The 18,726-nt window shown below is 43.1% G+C and overlaps 1 protein-coding gene across 2 annotated transcripts in view; it reads left to right on the top strand.

The window, feature by feature from the left end:
* Positions 1–18,726, top strand: part of suclg1 (succinate-CoA ligase GDP/ADP-forming subunit alph) — a 99,517-nt gene that overhangs the window by 19,809 nt on the left and 60,982 nt on the right. For both annotated transcript variants that reach the window (XM_063047113.1, XM_063047112.1), the window contains exon 2: positions 10,668–10,768. In XM_063047113.1, coding sequence (XP_062903183.1) covers positions 10,668–10,768 — 101 coding nt within the window. The remainder of the gene's footprint in view (positions 1–10,667; positions 10,769–18,726) is intronic.

The raw sequence follows: 18,726 nt of genomic DNA, 5'->3' as shown, positions 1-18,726 counted from the left end.
GCACAAAACAGAGCAGGAACATCAACTCCCTAACAACAACCACTCCCCACACAATAAAACTAACAACATCAACACCCTCCCCTTGCACAACATAATGGAAAAGGAACAAGCAGTAAAATGGTCTTGGTGCTTGTTTGATTACCTGTTCTGGTGATGACTTTGACAGTCTGCTTGGGGTCCCACCTGACAGGATCCAACAGCTCCTTTTCTTGGAGAGCTTTGAGACATTCCTTGTGGTCAGAAGTAAGAAAAAAAAAACTCCCTCTTAGAGTCATAGAAAAGTACAGTAGAGAAACAGACCCTTCAGCCCATCTAGTTCATGCCAAACCATTTAAACTGCCCAGTACCATTGACCTGCACCCAGTCTATAGCCCTTTATACCCTCCCCCCACATTCATGTCTCTATCCAAACTTATCTTAGACATTTTATCTTAGTCTCTTTTAAGAGACTTTTGGATAGGTACATGGAGTTTAGAAAAATAGAGGGCTGTGGGTAAGCCTAGTAATTTCTAAGGTAAGGACATGTTCGGCACAACTTTGTGGGCCGAAGGGCCTGTATTGTGCTGTAGGTCTTCTATGTTCTATGTTTTCTACATTGAAATTGAGCTCACATGCACCACTTACACTGGTAGCTCCTTCCACACCCTCATGACCTTCTGAGTGAAGAAGTTTCCCTTCATGTTCCCCTTAAACTTTTCTCCTTTCACTCTTAACCCCTTGACCTCTGGTTGTAGTTCCACCCAACCTCAGTAGAAAAAACCTATTTGCATTTACCCTATCTATACCCCTCATAATTTTGTATACTTCTATCAAATCTCCCCTCAATCTTCTACGTTCCAGGGAATAAAGTCCAAACCTATTCAATCTTTCCTTATACAATGCCTATAAAAAGTATTCACCCCCATTGGAAGTTTACATGTTTTATTGTTTTACAACGTTGAATTATAATGGAGTTAATTTGACTTTTTGACACTGATCAACAGAAAGTCTCTTTCGTGTCAAAGTGAAAACAGATCTCGACAAAGTGATCCAAATTAATTACAAACATAAAACAAAAAATAATTGATTGCATAAGTATTCACTCCTTCAGTGACACACCAAATTATCACTGGTGTTGCCAATTGGTTTTAGAAGTCACATAATTAGTTAAATGGAGATCACCATGTGCAATCAAGGTGTTTCAATTGATTGTAGTAAAAATACACCTGTATCTGGAAGGTCCAACTGCTGGTGAGTCAGTATCCCTGGCAAAAACTACACCATGAAGCCAAAAGAACACTCCAAGCAACTTCACGAAAAGGTTATTGAAAAGCACAAGTCAGGAGATAGATACAAGAAAATTCCCTAGGCAGTAAATATCCCTTGGAGTACAGTTAAGTCAATCATCAAGAAATGAAAAGAATATGGCAGAGCTATAAGTCTGCCTAGAGCAAGTAATTTTCAAAAACTGAGTGACCGTGCAAGAAGGGGACTAGTGAGGGAGGCCACCAAGAGACCTATGACAACTCTGGAGGAGTTGCAAACTTCAGTGGCTAAGATGGGAGAGACTACGTATACAACAACTGTTGCCCGGGTGCTTCACCAGTCACAGCTTTATGGGAGAGTAGCAAAGAGAAAGCCACTGTTGAAAACAACTTGCATGAAATCTCAGCTAAAGTTTGCCAGAAAACGTGGGAGACTCAAGTCAGCTGGAAGAAGTTTCTGTGGTCTGTTGAATCCAAAATTGAGCTTTTTGGCCATCAGGCTAAACGCTATGTTTAGCGTAAGCCAAACTCCACACATAATTAAAAACACACCATCCCTACTGTGAAGCATGGCGGTGGCTGCATCATGCTGGGGGATGCTTCACTGCAGCAGGCCTTGGAAGGCTTGTGAAGGTAGAGGGTAAAATGAATGCAGAAAAAGTGCAGGGAAATCCTGGAGGAAAACCTGATGCAGTCTGCAAGAGAACTGTGACTTGGGAGAAGATTTTTTTTCCAGTAACTCAACGAGCCCAAGTATAAAACCAAAATTACACAGGAATGACTTAAAAACAACAAAATTAATGTCCAAGTCAGAGTCCAGACCTCAATCCAATTGAGAATTTGTGGCTGGACTTGAAAAGAGCTGTTCACTCATGATACCCATGCAATCTGACAGAGCTTGAGCGGTTTTGTAAAGAAGAATGGGGAAAAATTGCAGTGTCCAGATGTGCAAAGCTGATGGAGACCCATCCACACAGGCTGCCGAAGGTGCATCTACTAACTACTGACTTGAAGGGGGTGAATAATTATGCAATCAATTATTTTGTGTTTAATAATTGTTATAACATTAGACCAATTTGTAGAAATTTGTTTTCATTTTGACATAAAAGAATCTTTTCTGTTGATCAGTAAAAAGCCAAATTAAATCCACTGTAATTCAATGTTGTAAAACAGCAGTCCCCAACCACTGGGCTGCAAAGCATGTGCTACAGGGCCGCGAGGAAATGATATGAGTCAGTTGCACGTTTCCTCATTCCCTGTCACGCACTGTTGAACTTGAACATAGGGTTGCCAACTGTCCCGTATTTGCCGGGACATCCCGAATATCGGGCTAAATTGATTTGTCCCATACGGGACCACCCTGTCCCGTATTTCCCCCGCTTCTGTAGAGCGTTCCTATGAAATGGCGTAAAGCAAAGAAGCAATTACCAGTAATTTATGTGGGAAAAATTTTTGAGCGTTCCCAGACCCAAAAAATAACCTACCAGATCCTACCAAATAACACATAAAACCTAAAATAGCACTAGCATATAGTAAAAGCAGGAATGATATGATAAATACACAGCCTATATAAAGTAGGAATAATGTATGTACAGTGTAGTCGGGAAGATTAAGCCAAAACCGATTTGTGGGGAAAAAAAAACACATTTCATGGTCATGGTAGTCCTTCTCTGGGTAAACACAAGTGTCCCGTCAACACACACAAAAAATGCTGGTGAACGCAGCAGGCCAGGCAACATCAAAAGGAAGAGGTATAGTTGACATTTTGGGCCAGGACTCTTCGTCAGGATTTGACTGCTACTTATGTCCCTTATTTAGGAGTGAGAAAGTTGGCAACCCTAACTGTAAAGGACATATTGAGGTGAGTTTAACCCTACTTGAACACCCCCCCACCCCCTGGTCGGCCGTTCCGCAAGAATGTCGTCAATATTACACCGGTCCGCGGTGCAAAAAAGGTTGGGGACCCCTGTTATAAAACAACAAAACAGGAAAACTTCAAGGGGCGGGGGGGGGGTGAATACTTTTTATAGGCACTGTAACTCATGTCCTCCAGACCTGGTAACATTCTTGTAAATTTCCCCTGTACTCTTTCAACCTTATTTATAACTTTCCAGTAGGTAGGTGACCTAAGCTGCATAAAATACCATAAATTAGGCCTGTCCAACATCTCTTGTTGAATCTATATTGATCATGTAGATTCTCTTTTAAGATTTAATAAAATGTGAATTAGGTAACTAGATCGAGTAGATGTGGAGAGGATATTTCCTATAGTGGGCTTGTCTGGAACCAGGGGGATAGCCTTGGAATAGAAGGATGCCCATTTAAAATAGCAATGAGGAGGAATTTCCTCCTTTATCCAGATGGTGGTGAATCTGTGGAATTCACTGCCACAGTCATTCGTGGAAGCCAAGTTATTGGGTATATTTAAAGTAGAGCTTGACTGGTTCTTGATTGATAAGGGCATCAAAGGTTACACCAAGAAGGCAGGGGAATCAGATTGAGAGGGATATTAATCAGTTATAATGGAATGACAGAGCAGACTCGATGGGCCGAATAGCCTATTCTGCTCCTATATCTCATGGTCTTATGAAGACACAGTAGCATAGCAGTTAGCGTAACGCTCACTTTGACAGTGCCAGCTGTAAGTTCAAGGTTTTATGTGTAAGGAGTTTGTATATTCTCCTCATGACCACATGGGTTTCTTCATGGTACTTGGGTTTCCTCTGGGTGCTCCGTATTCCTCCCACCTTCCAAAGACATACAGTTAGGGGTAGTGAGCTCTGGGCATGCTAGGTTAGCACCAGAACCATATTGACATATGTGTTCTGCCCAGCACAATGCTCGATGATTTGATTTGACAGAAATAATGCATTTTATAGTGTGTTTTCGATGTACATTTGACAAATGAGGCAAATCTTTTCCTTTTTTAAAATTTTTATTCCCTGTTTCTCTATGCTTGGCCTTTTTCTGTTGTGTTGTATTGGATGTCACTGCCCAAATGTAGGCACCTTCTTAATTTGATGCATCCATAATCAGAGAACTGGGAACCTATTGTTGACCTTCACGACTTTTTTTTCGACCTTTGCTAGTATTGACATGGTGATTTTTGTCAGAAAGTTGGGAACAGCTTCTTTACCCGCCCCCTTCCCCCCACCCTATTGCATATGGTATTCAGAAGAGTTTGCCTTTACAAGCAACCGAATCATTTTGGTGTTTCAAACGCACTGGTACGTCTACTTCATTTCTCATGCAGAGCTTATCATGAAGTACCATCAAAGGTATGGTTCTTTGCATATTTCACTTTACTTGTGCTTAGGTTTTCATATCGCATTAATAATGGAAATCTCTGCCTGCTCCTACATGAGATTTTCTGTTTGGATAATTTCTAGGTGTTGCATTAAAAGTTTGTATTTTTTTTTGGTTTATTCTACTTGTGTTAAAAAAAAAGCTGGACTGTGTCTGGTTTCTGGAGATAATACTTTCACAGTAGTTTTTGTTGCCGTATCAGAGTTGACGAGAATAAGATAGTCATTGTGTGTTTTGATCTTCAGAGGTTTCTGATAAGGTGCCACAGGATAAATTTATCAGCAAAGCAGGAGGATGGGGCATAGCTAAGTCAATGATAGCATGGATAAATGACAAATGGTTGTTTTTCGCAATGGAGGAAAGTAAATAGTAGCATTCCCTAAAGATCAGTGTTGGGGAAGGTACTCTTTATCCAGCAGGTGGCGCGGCACGGCAGCAGCAGCCCTTCGGATCTGGTGTTACTTTAATTTTAAGGCATAGTTTTTGATTAGGGTCATGGATAACAAGGTGACTGTCTACCATCGCCAGATACTTCTACAATACAGAGATTGCCCAAAAACAAACCTTCATGAAGATCTGCTGGTTAAATTACGCGACCTTGGCTTGCTGAGAGGATCGGGCCTACAGTCCTTGGAGTCGCCTGATGCCGGTAGCTGGAGGTGGAGACGCTGTAAGCAGTGTGCGAGGTAGTGGAAGCGAGGCAAGCTGGCAGGAGTCCGTGCCAGGCAAAAAGCAAACCCTAGCCAGCTGGCTGTCCCGTCCATTCTGTTCTCCAGTGTCCGCTTCCTGGTCAATAAATTGGACTACATCCGACTCCAACGAAATACTCGGTGGGAGTACAGAGTCTGCTGTGCGTATGCTTTCACAGAAACGTGGCTCACTGATGGAATCCCAGACACCGCCATCCAGCTGGACGGGCTCGTCTTGTTTCGAGCGGACAGAGATGCAGCTCTTTCTGGTAAGACTCGCGGTGGTGGCTTGTGTGTTTACATCAATACATAATGGTGCAAGAACTCTGTGCTGGTTTCAAGATACTGCTCATCGCTAGTGGAGTTTGTGACTGTTAGATGCAGACGATTTTATTTACCACGGGAATTCACCACTGTCCCTATAGTCAGTGTCTACATTCCCCCCAGTGCTAATGCTAAGGAGGCGCTCTGTGAACTGTATGGGGCTATTAGCGAACTGCAGAACGCACACCCTGGTGGACTGTTTATTGTTTCCGGAGATCTTAACCACACAAACCTTAAGTGGACTTTGCAACGAGAGGGGAGAACGCGTTGGACCTTGTTTACACAAACATTCCGCATGCGTACCGGGCAGAGCCCTGTCTCCACCTCGGTTACTCAGATCACATCTCTGTTATGCTAATCCCAGCATACAGACCGCTCGTCAGGCGCTCCAGACCAGTTCAGAAGCAGGTGAAAACCTGGCCAGCAGGAGCCATCTCTGCTCTTCAAGACTGCTTTGAGCACACTGACTGGCACATGTTCAGGGAGGCCGCAACCGATGGTGACTCTACCAACTCAGGAGTACACAGCATCATTGACTAGCTACATCAGCAAGTGCATCGATGACATCACTGTGGCCAAGACCATCACTACACGCGCTAACCAGAAGCCACGGATGACCGCAGAGGTGCGTGCGCTGCTGAGGACCCGTGACAATGCCTTCAGAGCAGGCGACAAGGCAGCCCTAACAACAGCGAGGGTCAAACTGTCCCGGGCCATCAGAGAGGCAAAGCCTGCACACGCCCAGCGAATCCACAGCCACATCCAGAACAGCGGTGACACGCAGCGCATGTGGAAGGGCATTCAGGACATCACCAACTACAAGACAACATCATCTGACTGTGCAGGTGATGCCTCCCTCCCAGATGCTTTGAATAACTTCTACGCTTGTTTTGAGGTGGAAAATGACATTGTGATGAGGAAGACCACCTCTCCTCCAAACAACCAGGTGCTGTGTCTTACCATGGCCGATGTGAGGAGAACCCTGTGCAGGGTCAACCTATGAAAAGACTGCTGGACCAGACAATATTCCTGGCAGAGTGCTTAGAGGATGTGTAGACCAGCTAGCTGAGATTCTCACTGACATCTTCAACATCTCCCTGAGCAGTGCCGTCATTCCTACGTGCTTCAAGGCCACCACCATTGTCCCCGTGCCGAAGAAGTTTTCAGTGCCCTGCCTCAATGATTACCATCCCGGTGCACTCACATCCATCATCATGAAGTGTTTTGGGAGGCTCATCATGAGGAACATCAAGACCCTGCTGCCCCCTCACTGGACCCCCTGCAGTTCGTGTACCGTCCCAACCGTTCAGCAGACGACGCCATTGCCATCACCCTCCACCTGACCCTAACCCACCTGGACAAAAAAGACACGTACATTCGAATGCTGTTCATAGACTTCAGTTCAGCATTCAACACAATCACCCCTCAGAAACTGATTGGAAAGCTGAGCCAACTAGGCGTGAACACCTCCCTCTGCAACTGGATCCTAGTCTTCCTGACTGGGAGACCTCAGTCAGTCCGGATTGGAAGCAGTATCTCCAACACCATCACACTGAGCATGGGGGCCCCCCAGGGCTGTGTTCTCAGTCCACTGCTGTTCACTCTGCTGACCCACGACTGTGCTGCAACACACAGCTCGAACCACATCATCAAGTTCACCGATGACACGACCGTGATGGGTCTCATCAGCAAGAACGATGCGTCAGCATACAGAGAGGAGGTGCAGCAGCTAACGGACTGGTGCAGAGTCAACAACCTGTCTCTGAATGTAAACAAAACAAAAGAGATGGTTGTTGACTTCAGGAGGACACGCAACGACCTCTCTCTGCTGAACATGGACGACTCCTCCATAGAGATCGTTAAGAGCACCAAATTTCTTGGTGTTCACCTGGCAGAGAATCTCACCTGGTCCCTCAACACCAGCTCCATAGCAAAAAAAGCCCAGCAGCGTCTCTACTTTCTGCAAAGGCTGAGAAAAGTCCATCTCCCACCCCCCATCCTCACCACATTCTACAGAGGTTGTATTGAGAGCATCCTGAGCAGCTGCATCACTGCCTGGTTTGGAAATTGCACCATCTTGGATCGCAAGACCCTGCAGGGGATAATGAGGTCAGCTGACAAGATCATTGGGGTCTCTCTTCCCGCCATTACAGTCATTTACACCACACGCTGCATTTGTAAAGCAAACAACATTATGAAGGACCCCACGCACCCCTCATATAAACTCTTCTCCCTCCTGCCATCTGGCAAAAGGCACCGAAGTATTCAGGCTCTCATAACCAGACTATGTAACAGTTTCTTCCCCCAAGCCATCAGACTCCTCAATACCCAGAGCCTGGACTGACACCAACCTACTGCCCTCTATTGTGCCTATTGTCTTGTTTATTTATTGTAATGCCTGCACTGTTTTGTGCACTTTATGCAGTCCAGGGTAGGTCTGTAGTGTAGTGTAGTTTTCGTGTTGTTTTACGTAGTTCAGTGTAGTTTTTGTATTGTTCATGTTGCACTATGGTCCTGAAAAATATTGTCTCGTTTTTACTGTGTACTGTACCAGCAGTTATGGTTGAAATGACACTAAAAAGTGACTTGACTTGACTTCTGGTCTGCATTAATGATCCAGACTTGGGGGTGCAAGATATAATTTGTAAATTTATGATTAATACAAAACTTGTGAACTGCAGAGGATAGTAAAAGATTACAGTTTCGTACAACAGGTTAGTAGACTGGGCAAACAGAGGCACGGTTATTAAAGTTAATGTGGAGAAATGTGAGGAGATGCATTTTGGTAGGAAGACTGAGGAGAAGCCATGCATCACTGAGGAGATCCTACTATTCTAGAAACTCTACAGAAAGTAGTGGATTCAGCCCAATCTATCACAGGTAAAGTCCTCCCAATCATTGAGCACATCTACATGAAACACTATTGTAGGAAATCAGCATTCATCATCAGAGATCCCCACCACCCAGGTCATGCTCTCTTCTCGTTGCTGCCATCAGGAAGAAGATACAGGAGCCTCAGGACTCACACTACCAGGTTTAGGAACAATTATTACCCCTCAGCATCAGGCTCTTGAACAAAAGGGAATCACTTCATTCAACTTCACATGTCCCGTCGTTGAAATGTTTCCACAACCAGTGAACTCATTTTCAAGGACTCTTCATCTCATGGTTTTGATATTGCTATTTATTTATGTTTGCATTTGCAGAGTTTGTTGTCTTCTGCACTCTCATTGAGCATCCTAGTTGGGTTGTCTTTTATTGATTTTGTTATGGTTACTATCCTATAGATTTATTGAGTCTGCCCACAAGAAAATGAATCTGAGGGTTGTACATGGTGACATGTATGTAGTTTCATAATAAAAATTACTTTGAACTGCGAACTTTGAAACCACAGTAGCCTAGTGGTTAAGTTACAAGGTTAACAGCAAATTTCTGGACCACTGATTCTGTCAATGGTAGTGGGTAGTGGCTCCATATGTCACTACTACAGGGCGTGACGACCCTGCCTTACACAAGTCCCGGGCTCAGCACAGTACCCGTTATGGGCCCCTATCCAGGGTTACGGATCCCACTGCCTTGTGGGTACCTTCGGGAGAAGAGAAGGCTAAGGAGTAAGCCCTACACAGATCTGGAGTGGAGCCCTTAAGGTGGTTGGATGACCTATCATGTCACCTCCCGGCAGCTCCTGCAGCCAAGCTGATGCCAAATGTACTGCTTCGCGTTCCTTTGGACCATATCCGCAAGGCCGAGAAGGGGATCTTGATGTCTGGGCAGCCCAGGATCTCCATATTCATCGCCTCGGTCTAGGCCCCGGAACTAGGTGCGTCCATTGTCTACTTAGACAGACGGAGCCATTAGTTTTGTTTAGATTCTGTCAATCCTTAGATTCTCAAGACTTCAGTCTTGTGATGAGGGAATTGTCCTCTGAGGAGAAATTTGCTGCTCATTGATGAATAGAATGTTCATAGTTCACTGTAAATTAAATATTGGTGAACTAATTGAAACCTGGAGAATCCTGGAAGGGATAGCTAGAGTGGAGATTGAATAGTTAACTCATCTGATTTCAGGGTATAGGCAGAGCATAATATCAGGGCAAAGGATTAGTTTTTTATGTGTGAGGTGAGAATAGCTTCATATTCATGTTTGCATCTTTCCTTAGAATATAAAGGCCATTCAACCCACCCTGTTTATGCTGGTCTGTTACATTCCCTACTTATCTCCCTGTAACATCTTGCTCATGTGCTCATCAACTTGCCCTGATTCTCTTCACACCCACCTGCACAAGTGGTAGTACACAGGAGGTAATTAATCTGTTCACCCACGTGTCTTTATGTGATGTGGGAGGAAACCGAGCAACCTTTAGAGGAAATCCATGTGATAACCAGGAGAACTTGCAAACTCCACATGAACAGCACCATTGTTTAGCATTGAATCTGGAGCAATGAGGCAGCAGCACTAGCTGGTACTCAGGATTATGAATTTATGGAGTACCTCAGAGATCGTAGATGCACGGTGGCTAATTTTAAGTTGTTTGGAGGAAAGTCTGGGGTGGATGTCAGGGGTAATGTTTTCTTTTACATGGAGTGTGGTGAGTGCATAGAATGCCCTGCCAGGGCTGGTGGTGGTGGCAGGTACATTAGGGGCATTTAAGAAACTCTTAGATAGGTACATGGATGATAAAAAATAATGGAGGACTATGCAGGAAGGAAGAGTTAGATTGATCTTGGAATAGGTTGAAAGGTTGGCACAACATTGTGGACCAAAGGGCCTGAACTGTGAGGTAGTGTTCTGTGTTCTATGTAATTACATTCAAGACTGAGATAGATTTTTGCTCATGGGACTCCAGTGATTTGGAGGTTAGGCAGGAGATTAGAGCTGAGAGGATTGGCAACAACCTTATTGAATTGTGGTCAGGCATAAATGTCATCTGGCTACATCCTGCTCCCACTTCTAACGTTCTTAAGAAATAATCAGGTATACATATTTTGTGACAAAAAGCATCACAATCATATCATACATACATTGTCGCTTTCCTAGTGACCTCTTAGACAGTCAATATGTACTAAATAGTGTAAAGTTAACTTTCACTTTTTGTCAATTGCAGTGGAACGAAGTGGAGTGAGACACTGCTACACCAGCTCAAGACAAAACCTCTACATAGACAAGACAACAAAGGTCATATGCCAGGGCTTCACCGGAAAGCAGGTGTGTCATATTTGTTTCATGTCTGTCTTTGAGCAGTATTTAACAACAACATTTATTTCTGCCTTGTAACTTTTAAGTTTTTCACTTGCCATGAGTATTATTATCTTTTTTGAATTTTCAATCTGAAGTATTAGTATATAAACAGTGGGGCCCTCCTCTGGGCTTTGCAAATCAGTTTTTTTTAAATTTCACATTTCCCTTTTATATATTTTCAGTCTGATAAACATTTTTTCTGAGCCAAGGTTAGCTTTATCATCTCGGAACCAATAGAGTTTTTTAAATGTTACACCTATTTTGCATAAAGCAAGATTTCATAAGCAACGTTTTAATGAATAACATGGTCTCTGTTTTCGTGAAATTGATTGCGGGATGAATATTGTTTAAAGAACTGGATATTACTGATCATAACTAGATATAGAATTCCCTGCTCCTTGTTTCTATGGGAGTCCTTTACAAAAGGTTCACCACTACCAGCTTCTCTAGAGCAATTGAATGCCAGTTCCAGCAATAAATCAGAGTACGCTCCCGTCGCTGCACTGTACCATGTGGTACAGATTTCTTTACACCAGTTAAAAGGGTAGCCATTGTCTTGATTTAATGCCTCAGCTGAAAGATGCCAGTTTGGCAATCAGTTGACAGTTTGCAAGATCTTACCATCTGGGAAATAGCGGGAACACAGTGTATGGTACAAAATTTCTAAGATCTCCAAGAACAATTCTAATTCCAAGCATATCAATAATTTGAAAGGGACACAAGGGACAGTAGAATGCTGGAATATGAAGCAACAAATAATCTGCTGGATGTACCCAGTGGGTTGAGCACCATCTGAGCATGTGGTAAAGGTGGGAGGAATAGGCACCAGCTCAAAACCCTGCTACGGGCCTAATTGTAGAGGTGAGATGGCCAGTATTTTGGTGGTTGGGAAAGTGGTGTGACAGACGTATTGGCAGATTGGTTGGGGGTGGGGGTAAAGGATGATGGGCAGATTGGATCAGGTTGGGCAAATGAGAAGTTGAGAGATAGAGACAGATGGATGATTGATCATGGCAGACTACAGAAATGAGATAAGTAGAGCAATAATTTGAAAGACTACTTGGACTTAAGAAGGGTAAGTAGTTCATGATGAGCCTTGTCTCAGTATTTCACTGACCATGTTAGAAAATGTTCTTAAATTCTTGATGTGTGATTAAAATTTTCATCTTCTGTTTGTGATGTATGAATGCTACCGCAGAAACAAGACTGCCTTATTTAATTCTATTGTAACATTTATAAATTCCAGTAAGAAATCCAATGAACTTTTTCTGATGCAAGGTTTGACCCACAGCTGCCTGTTTACTTCCATAGATACCCTAAACACAAGAAATTCTGCAGATGCTGGAAATCCAAAGTAATACGCACAAAATGCTGGAAGAACTCAGCAGGTCAGGCAGCATCCATGGAAATGAACAAATAGTCGATGTTCTGGCCGAGACCCTTCTTCAGGACTTCCACAGATGCTGCTGAACCTGCTGAGTTGCTCCAGCAGTTTACCTATTGTATAGATCAGAGTATCTAGTCACTTGTGTCTCTCTTTTCATTATTGCGTACTCTTTTAGAGGCAGAAAGAATTCCCCCCCAACAAACATTGCGTGACTTTCAAAATTTATTCAAAATTTCAAAATAAGCATTTGGATTGTTGTGGACCTGTTCAGATGATTATAGTCACCTCAAAGATGTCTATAAAATCATGAGGGGTATGGATAAGGTAAACAATCATCGTCTTTTTTTCCCCTAGGGTTAGGGAGTCTAAAACAAAGGGGCACAGATGCAAGATAAAAGGTCCATTTCCCCCTGCATTCAGTGCTCACAATGCTGTTACAAGCTGCTCTGCTAATTAGGAGTAATTGGTCTGAAACATTAATACTTTTCGATACTCTCTAGAGCAAGGATTCCCAACCTGCGGTCCATGGACCTGTCAGTTCATGGTAGGGACCCATGGCATGAAGGGACCCCTGTTCTAGAGCATGTTACTTAACCAGTTGGCTATTTCTCAGATTCCCAATACTTTGCTGCTTTTCAAGTTCCAACATGTTTTCTTTATTCACCTCCCCTTTCTCTGCTTCCATTGTTAAGGTCATAAGAGCAGAGTTAAGACATTCGGCCTATTGAGTCTGTTCCATCATTCCATCATGGCCCTCTGAACCCCATTCACATATCTTCTCGTAGCCTTTGATGCCCTTGCTAATCAAGAAATTATCAACCTTCACTTTAAATATACCTAGTGATCTTGCCTCCACAGCGGTCTGTGGCAATGAATTCCACAGATTCCACACCCTCTGTCTAAAGCAGTTCCTCCTCATGTTTTAAAGGGACATCCTTCTGAGGCTGTGCCCTTTCTTCCTAGACTCCCCCACTAAAGGAAATATCCTCTCCGAGTCCACTCTATCTAAACCTTTCAACATTTGATAGGTTTCAGTGAGATCCCCCCTCATTCTTCTAAACTTCGCTGAGTACAGGCCCAGAGCCATCAGACATTTCTCATGCGTTAAATCTTTCATTCTTGAGATCATTTTCATGAACCACCACTGGACCCTCTCCAATGCCAGCTCACTATTCACCTCCTTCCATCACTTCTTGGCGATTGGCCAGCTATTCAGGTGAAACAACTTGCTCTTCTGATTTAGTCCATTAGTCTGGTGCTTACAGTGTGCTCACCTGTAAATGGTGTAACCTAAAGCAGGTTGGGTAACCGTGTTGTGAAGTACCTTCATTCAAGCAACAAGAAGAGCGCTGAGCTTCCAGTTGGATTTGGTCTCTCACACTGTTTCAGTGAAGGATTTGTGCTTATCTCTCTATGGACGGAATATGGCCTGATGTGCTTTTTTTTAAAAAGTATTTTCTTTTCATCAGTTTTGAATTTTTCAGAGTGAGAAGTATTTGTACTGAAAATTTAGTATCAATACTGAGCTGTTCCAGCAAAGGGTTGAAGCTTTTGTCGTAAACCATCAGTATGTAACACATATTAAATATAAAACAGATTTTGCTCCTGTCTGGCATTTTTTTTTTTCATTTCTGTCTGTTGGTGTTCTGTGGCTCCTCGGAAAAGGGATTGCCACATTATGGACGGTAAAGTGCAGCCAGCCCATGTTTCTTGATAACTGGTTGTCATGAGTCTCACTTAGGATGTCCGAGGCCTCACTTAGCTGTCTTCCTCCTCCTCCTACCTGCATACAGGCAGAAGTTAAAGAGCAAGGCTTCAGAGATAAGCACAACAAAAAAGTGATTGCTGGAGGCAGAGGGGTGGCTCTGGGGTTGTTTAAGTTGGTCAAGGACTCGTCAGAGGATCTGAACCAATACACTGTGGTTGTCACAGACTTTATAAAAACATTCATAGATGAGTATGTCCCTCCAAAATCATTCAGTCTTCCCAGCCAGAAGCCCCGGATGAATCATGAGGTCCGCAATTTGCTGAGGGCCAGAGCAGTGGCATTCAGGTCTGGCTACCAAGTTAAGTACAAGAGGGCCAGGTACGATCTTCGGCAAGCAGTCTTACATACAAAGTGGCAATTCTGGACCAAATTGAATCACTGAAGGTTACTCAAACGCCGTGGCAGGGCTTGAATGTTATCATTCTCTGATGACCTGTTGTGACAATATACAAATTGGGGTGGATTCAAGTTGCTTCTCAGGCCGGAGTTGAATGTTTTGTCACCAGCCTCTGAAAGCACTTCATCACAGTGCATATAAGTGTAACTGGGCAACAGGCAATATAGGTGACAACAGGCCTTCACTCCCAGATAAACTGAATGTCTTTTATGCTCACTTTGACCATCAAAACATGGAGGCACCTTCACAAACTCACAGGCCCCTGATGATCTGTGATTTCAGTCTTTGCGGTCAATATGAGAGCATCCTTCAGGAAAGTGAACCCATAGAAAGCATCCAGCTTGGATGGGGACCTAGCCAAGTTCTAAAGACCTGTGCTGAGCAAATGGTTGGAGTGTTCACTGAGATCTTTAACCTCTCACTTTGGCAGTCTGAGATACCCACCTGCTTCAAGTAGGCTTCAATTACACTGATCCCTAAGAAGAAGATGGTAATCTTCGTCATTCCCTATTGTCCAGTTACACTTGTATGCACTGTAATGAGGTGCTTTCAGAGGTTGGTGATGAGACATATCAACTCCTGCCTGAGAAGTGACTTGGATCCATTCCAATTTGCCCATTGTCACAACTGGTCATCAGAGAATGCCATTTCATTGGCTCTTCACTTAATCCTGGATCATCTGGACAGTGAAAATGCATACATCAGAATGCTCCTCATTCAGTACAGATCAGCATTCAATGCCATCACCCCTCAAAACTAATCAATAGGTTCAAGTCTTTGCCCTCAATATCTCCTTGTGCAACTGGATCCTAGGTTTGCTCAGTTGCAGACCCCAGTCAGTTAGGATTGGCAACAACATATCCACCACAATCTCCCTCAGCACAGGTGCACCACAAAACTGTGTGCTTAGCCTCCTACTCTTCTCACTTTATACTTAAGTGTGTGAGGATAAATGCAGCTCCAATACCGTATTTCGGTTTGCTGATGATTCCGCTGTCGTTGGCTGAATCAAAGGTGGTGATGAATCTGCATATAGGAGGCAGATTGAAAATCTGCCTGAGTGGTGCCACAACAACAGCCTCTCACTGAATGTCAGTAAGACCAAGAGGATGATTATTGACTTCAGGAGGAGAAAACCAGAGGTCCATGAGCCAGTCCTCATTAGGGGATCTTCAAAAAGTAGAGGATACGCCCCAATCTATCAAGGGTTCTACTCGTAATAGACTGGGCTGTACCCATTGAGCAACTTTACATGGAGTGCTGGCGCAGGAAAGCAGCATCCATCGTCAGGGACCCCCACCACCCAAACTATGCTCTTTTCTTGCTGCTGCCATCAGGAAGAAGGTACAGGAGACTCAGGACCTGCACCACTAGGTTCAGAAACAGTTATTATCCCTCAACCATCAGTCTTTTGAACCAGTGGGGCTAACTTTACTCGGTCCATCACTGAGCTTTTCCCACAGTCTACAGACTCAGTTTGGAGGACTTTTTATCTCATATTCTCAATATTTATTGCTTACTTATTATTATTGTTTATTGTTTCTTTCTTTCAGTATTTGCAGTTTATTATTTATTTCTATATTGGTTGTTTTCTGTCAGGTTGGGGGCAATCTTCCATTGATTCTACTGTGTTACTCTGAAGGCCCACAAGAAAATTGTTTGAAATTGTACGAGGCATTGGTGAGGCCACATTTGGAGTATTGTATACAGTTTTGGTCACCAAATTATAGGAAAGATGTCAACAAAATAGAGAGAGTACAGAGAAGATTTACTAGAATGTTACCTGGGTTTCATCACCTAAGTTACAGCGGAAGGTTGAACAAGTTGGGTCTTTATTCTTTGGAACGCAGAAGGTTGAGGGGGACTTAATAGAGGTATTTAAAATTATGAGGGGGATAGATACAGTTGACGTGGATAGGCTTTTTCCATTGAGAGTGAGGGAGATTCAAACAAGAGGACATGAGTTGAGAGTTTAAGGACAAAAGTTTAGGGGTAGCATGAGCGGTAACTTGTTTAGTCAGAGGGTGGTAGCTGTGTGGAACGAGCTTCCAGCAGAAGTGGTTGAGGCAGGTTCGATGTTGTCATTTAAAGTTAAATTGGACAACTATATGGACAGGAAAGGAATGGAGGGTTATGGGCTGAGTGCGGGTCGGTGGGACTAGGTGAGAGTAAGAGTTCGGCATGGACTAGAAGGGCCGAGATGGCCTATTTCCGTGCTGCAATTGTTATATGGTTAAAATTAATCTCAGTGTTGTATATGGTGACATAAATGTACATTGATAATAAATGTAGTTTGAACTTTGAATTTTGGGTTGTCATGGAGACTGGGTCATCTATCACTGTGAACTTCTGTGGAATTGTTGACAAAAGGAACTTTTGTTACAAATAAGAAAAATAATTCCCACGTGGAAATTCTTTCTTTTAGTTTTCTTCTACTCTTCCATTATTGAATTAATTCTGAATGACATTGAATAACAAGAGAGAATAGAGCAAATATTCAGCAGGTCATATATTCTTTCAATGGCTCTGCTATGGAGAGGAAAGGTCTGCCACTGAGCCCAGAGAATGTTGCTCAGGTTTTCTGCATTTTGGATGTGGACTTGGACTATAGCCTTTTCAGTCTTATAGTTTTTTATATACTGTATTTTTCACCTGATCTTTCTTGTTTTTTTTGTGTGCAGGAAGAGGGATTTGGGGATTGATGTGCCTGTTCTGTTTTGTTCATTTTTTTTGTGCGGGAGAAGGTATTTTGGGGAATCAATGTGCTTGATCCATTTTGTTCATTTTTTTTGTGTGGGAGAAGCGATTTGGGAATCAATGTGCTTGTTCCATTTTGTTAGGTTTTTTTGTGTGTGGGGAGGGAGAATTTTGGGGATTGATGATCATGTTGCCTTTCTTTTCTTTCTTGGTTTCATGGCTACCTGGAGAAGAATAACTTCAAGTTGTATACTTAGATAATAAATGAACCTTTGACGCCTCATAGATTCCTCATAGAATAATACGACAAAGAAACAGTCCCTTCAGCCCAATTGTCCCGTGCTGATTACAGTGTGAAACATTTGAAGATTGATGACAGCTGTAAATCAACAAATCAATTAAAAATACGAGACTTAAAACTTTCATTATTCAGAGGTACTTTTGCATCAGCAGGTAAACACATGATTGTAAATTGTCCACTGTTTACCCTTGTCCGTTGAAGTAGTTCTTTTCTATTGAAATAAGTGAACTTGCTTTTGAGTGGATCTGGTAGATTTCCAAAGTACCTAATCCACTCGAAGGCACTTAGTTTTTTTGAGGAGAATTACAGTCTCCCTGCTGGACACCATGAAAAATTCATTGTTGGAATGTAGTTGGGAAAACCCCAGTTTTGAGGGGCTACTAGATTTGGTTCTGTCTCTGTTCTAGGCATGATCAGAATTGAATGCCTGCCATTCAGAATGGATTTGCCAACTTTGTAAGTATGCTGTGGCCTGTTGTCTGTTTGTAGCAGAACATAGTCTGGTTGGATCTGAGAGAACCGATGGATTTTTGAGGTACAAATAATCTCTGTGGAAAGCTAAACCATAGACGTTGAACTAGCAAGGTAGAACAGTGGTCCCCAACCACCGGGCCGCAAAGCATGTGCTACCGGGCTGCGAGGAAACGATATGATTTGGCAATAGGAGTCAGCTGCACCTTTCCTCATTCCCTGAGACACGCATTGTTGAGCCATTATGCATGCGAGGTCATTACCCGCGTGTCATCCATATCAGTGCGGGAAGAAGATCAACTCCTCGAGCTTGCAAATGACAGCGGGCTGAAAAGTATGTTTGACATAACATCTCTGCCGGCATTCTGGATCAAGGTCAAGGCTAAATATCCTCAGATAGCCACGAAAGCGCTGAAAACGTTGCTTCTATTTCCAACATATCTCTGCAATGAATGTAACAAAAACTAAATTGCGGAATAGACTGGACATAAGGAACCCCCTTTGAGTATCGCTGTCTCCCATCACCCCTCGATAGGACCGTGTTGTTGCAGGGAAACAAGCCCAGGGCTCCCACTGATTCAGTGATATTGGTGTGTTGCAATTATCTTATGTTCATATGGGGAAAATATGTGCTGTGTGTTTAATATCCAAACGTTACTTAAAATGTTATGTTGCTATTGACTTATAAGTGACTTATATAACCATATAACAATTACAGCACAGAAACAGGCCATCTCGGCCCTTCTAGTCCATGCCAAATGCTACTCCCACCTAGTCCCACCGACCTGCACTCAGCCCATTACCCTCCATTCCTTTCCTGTCCATATACCTATCCAATTTTTCTTTAAGTGATAGTATCGAACCTGCTTCTGCCACTTCTTCTGGAAGTTCATTCAACACTTAC

Source organism: Mobula hypostoma, chromosome 4 (assembly GCF_963921235.1).
Source record: "Mobula hypostoma chromosome 4, sMobHyp1.1, whole genome shotgun sequence".
Taxonomy (NCBI): domain Eukaryota; kingdom Metazoa; phylum Chordata; class Chondrichthyes; order Myliobatiformes; family Myliobatidae; genus Mobula; species Mobula hypostoma.
This window is presented reverse-complemented; position numbering and strand designations above follow the sequence as displayed.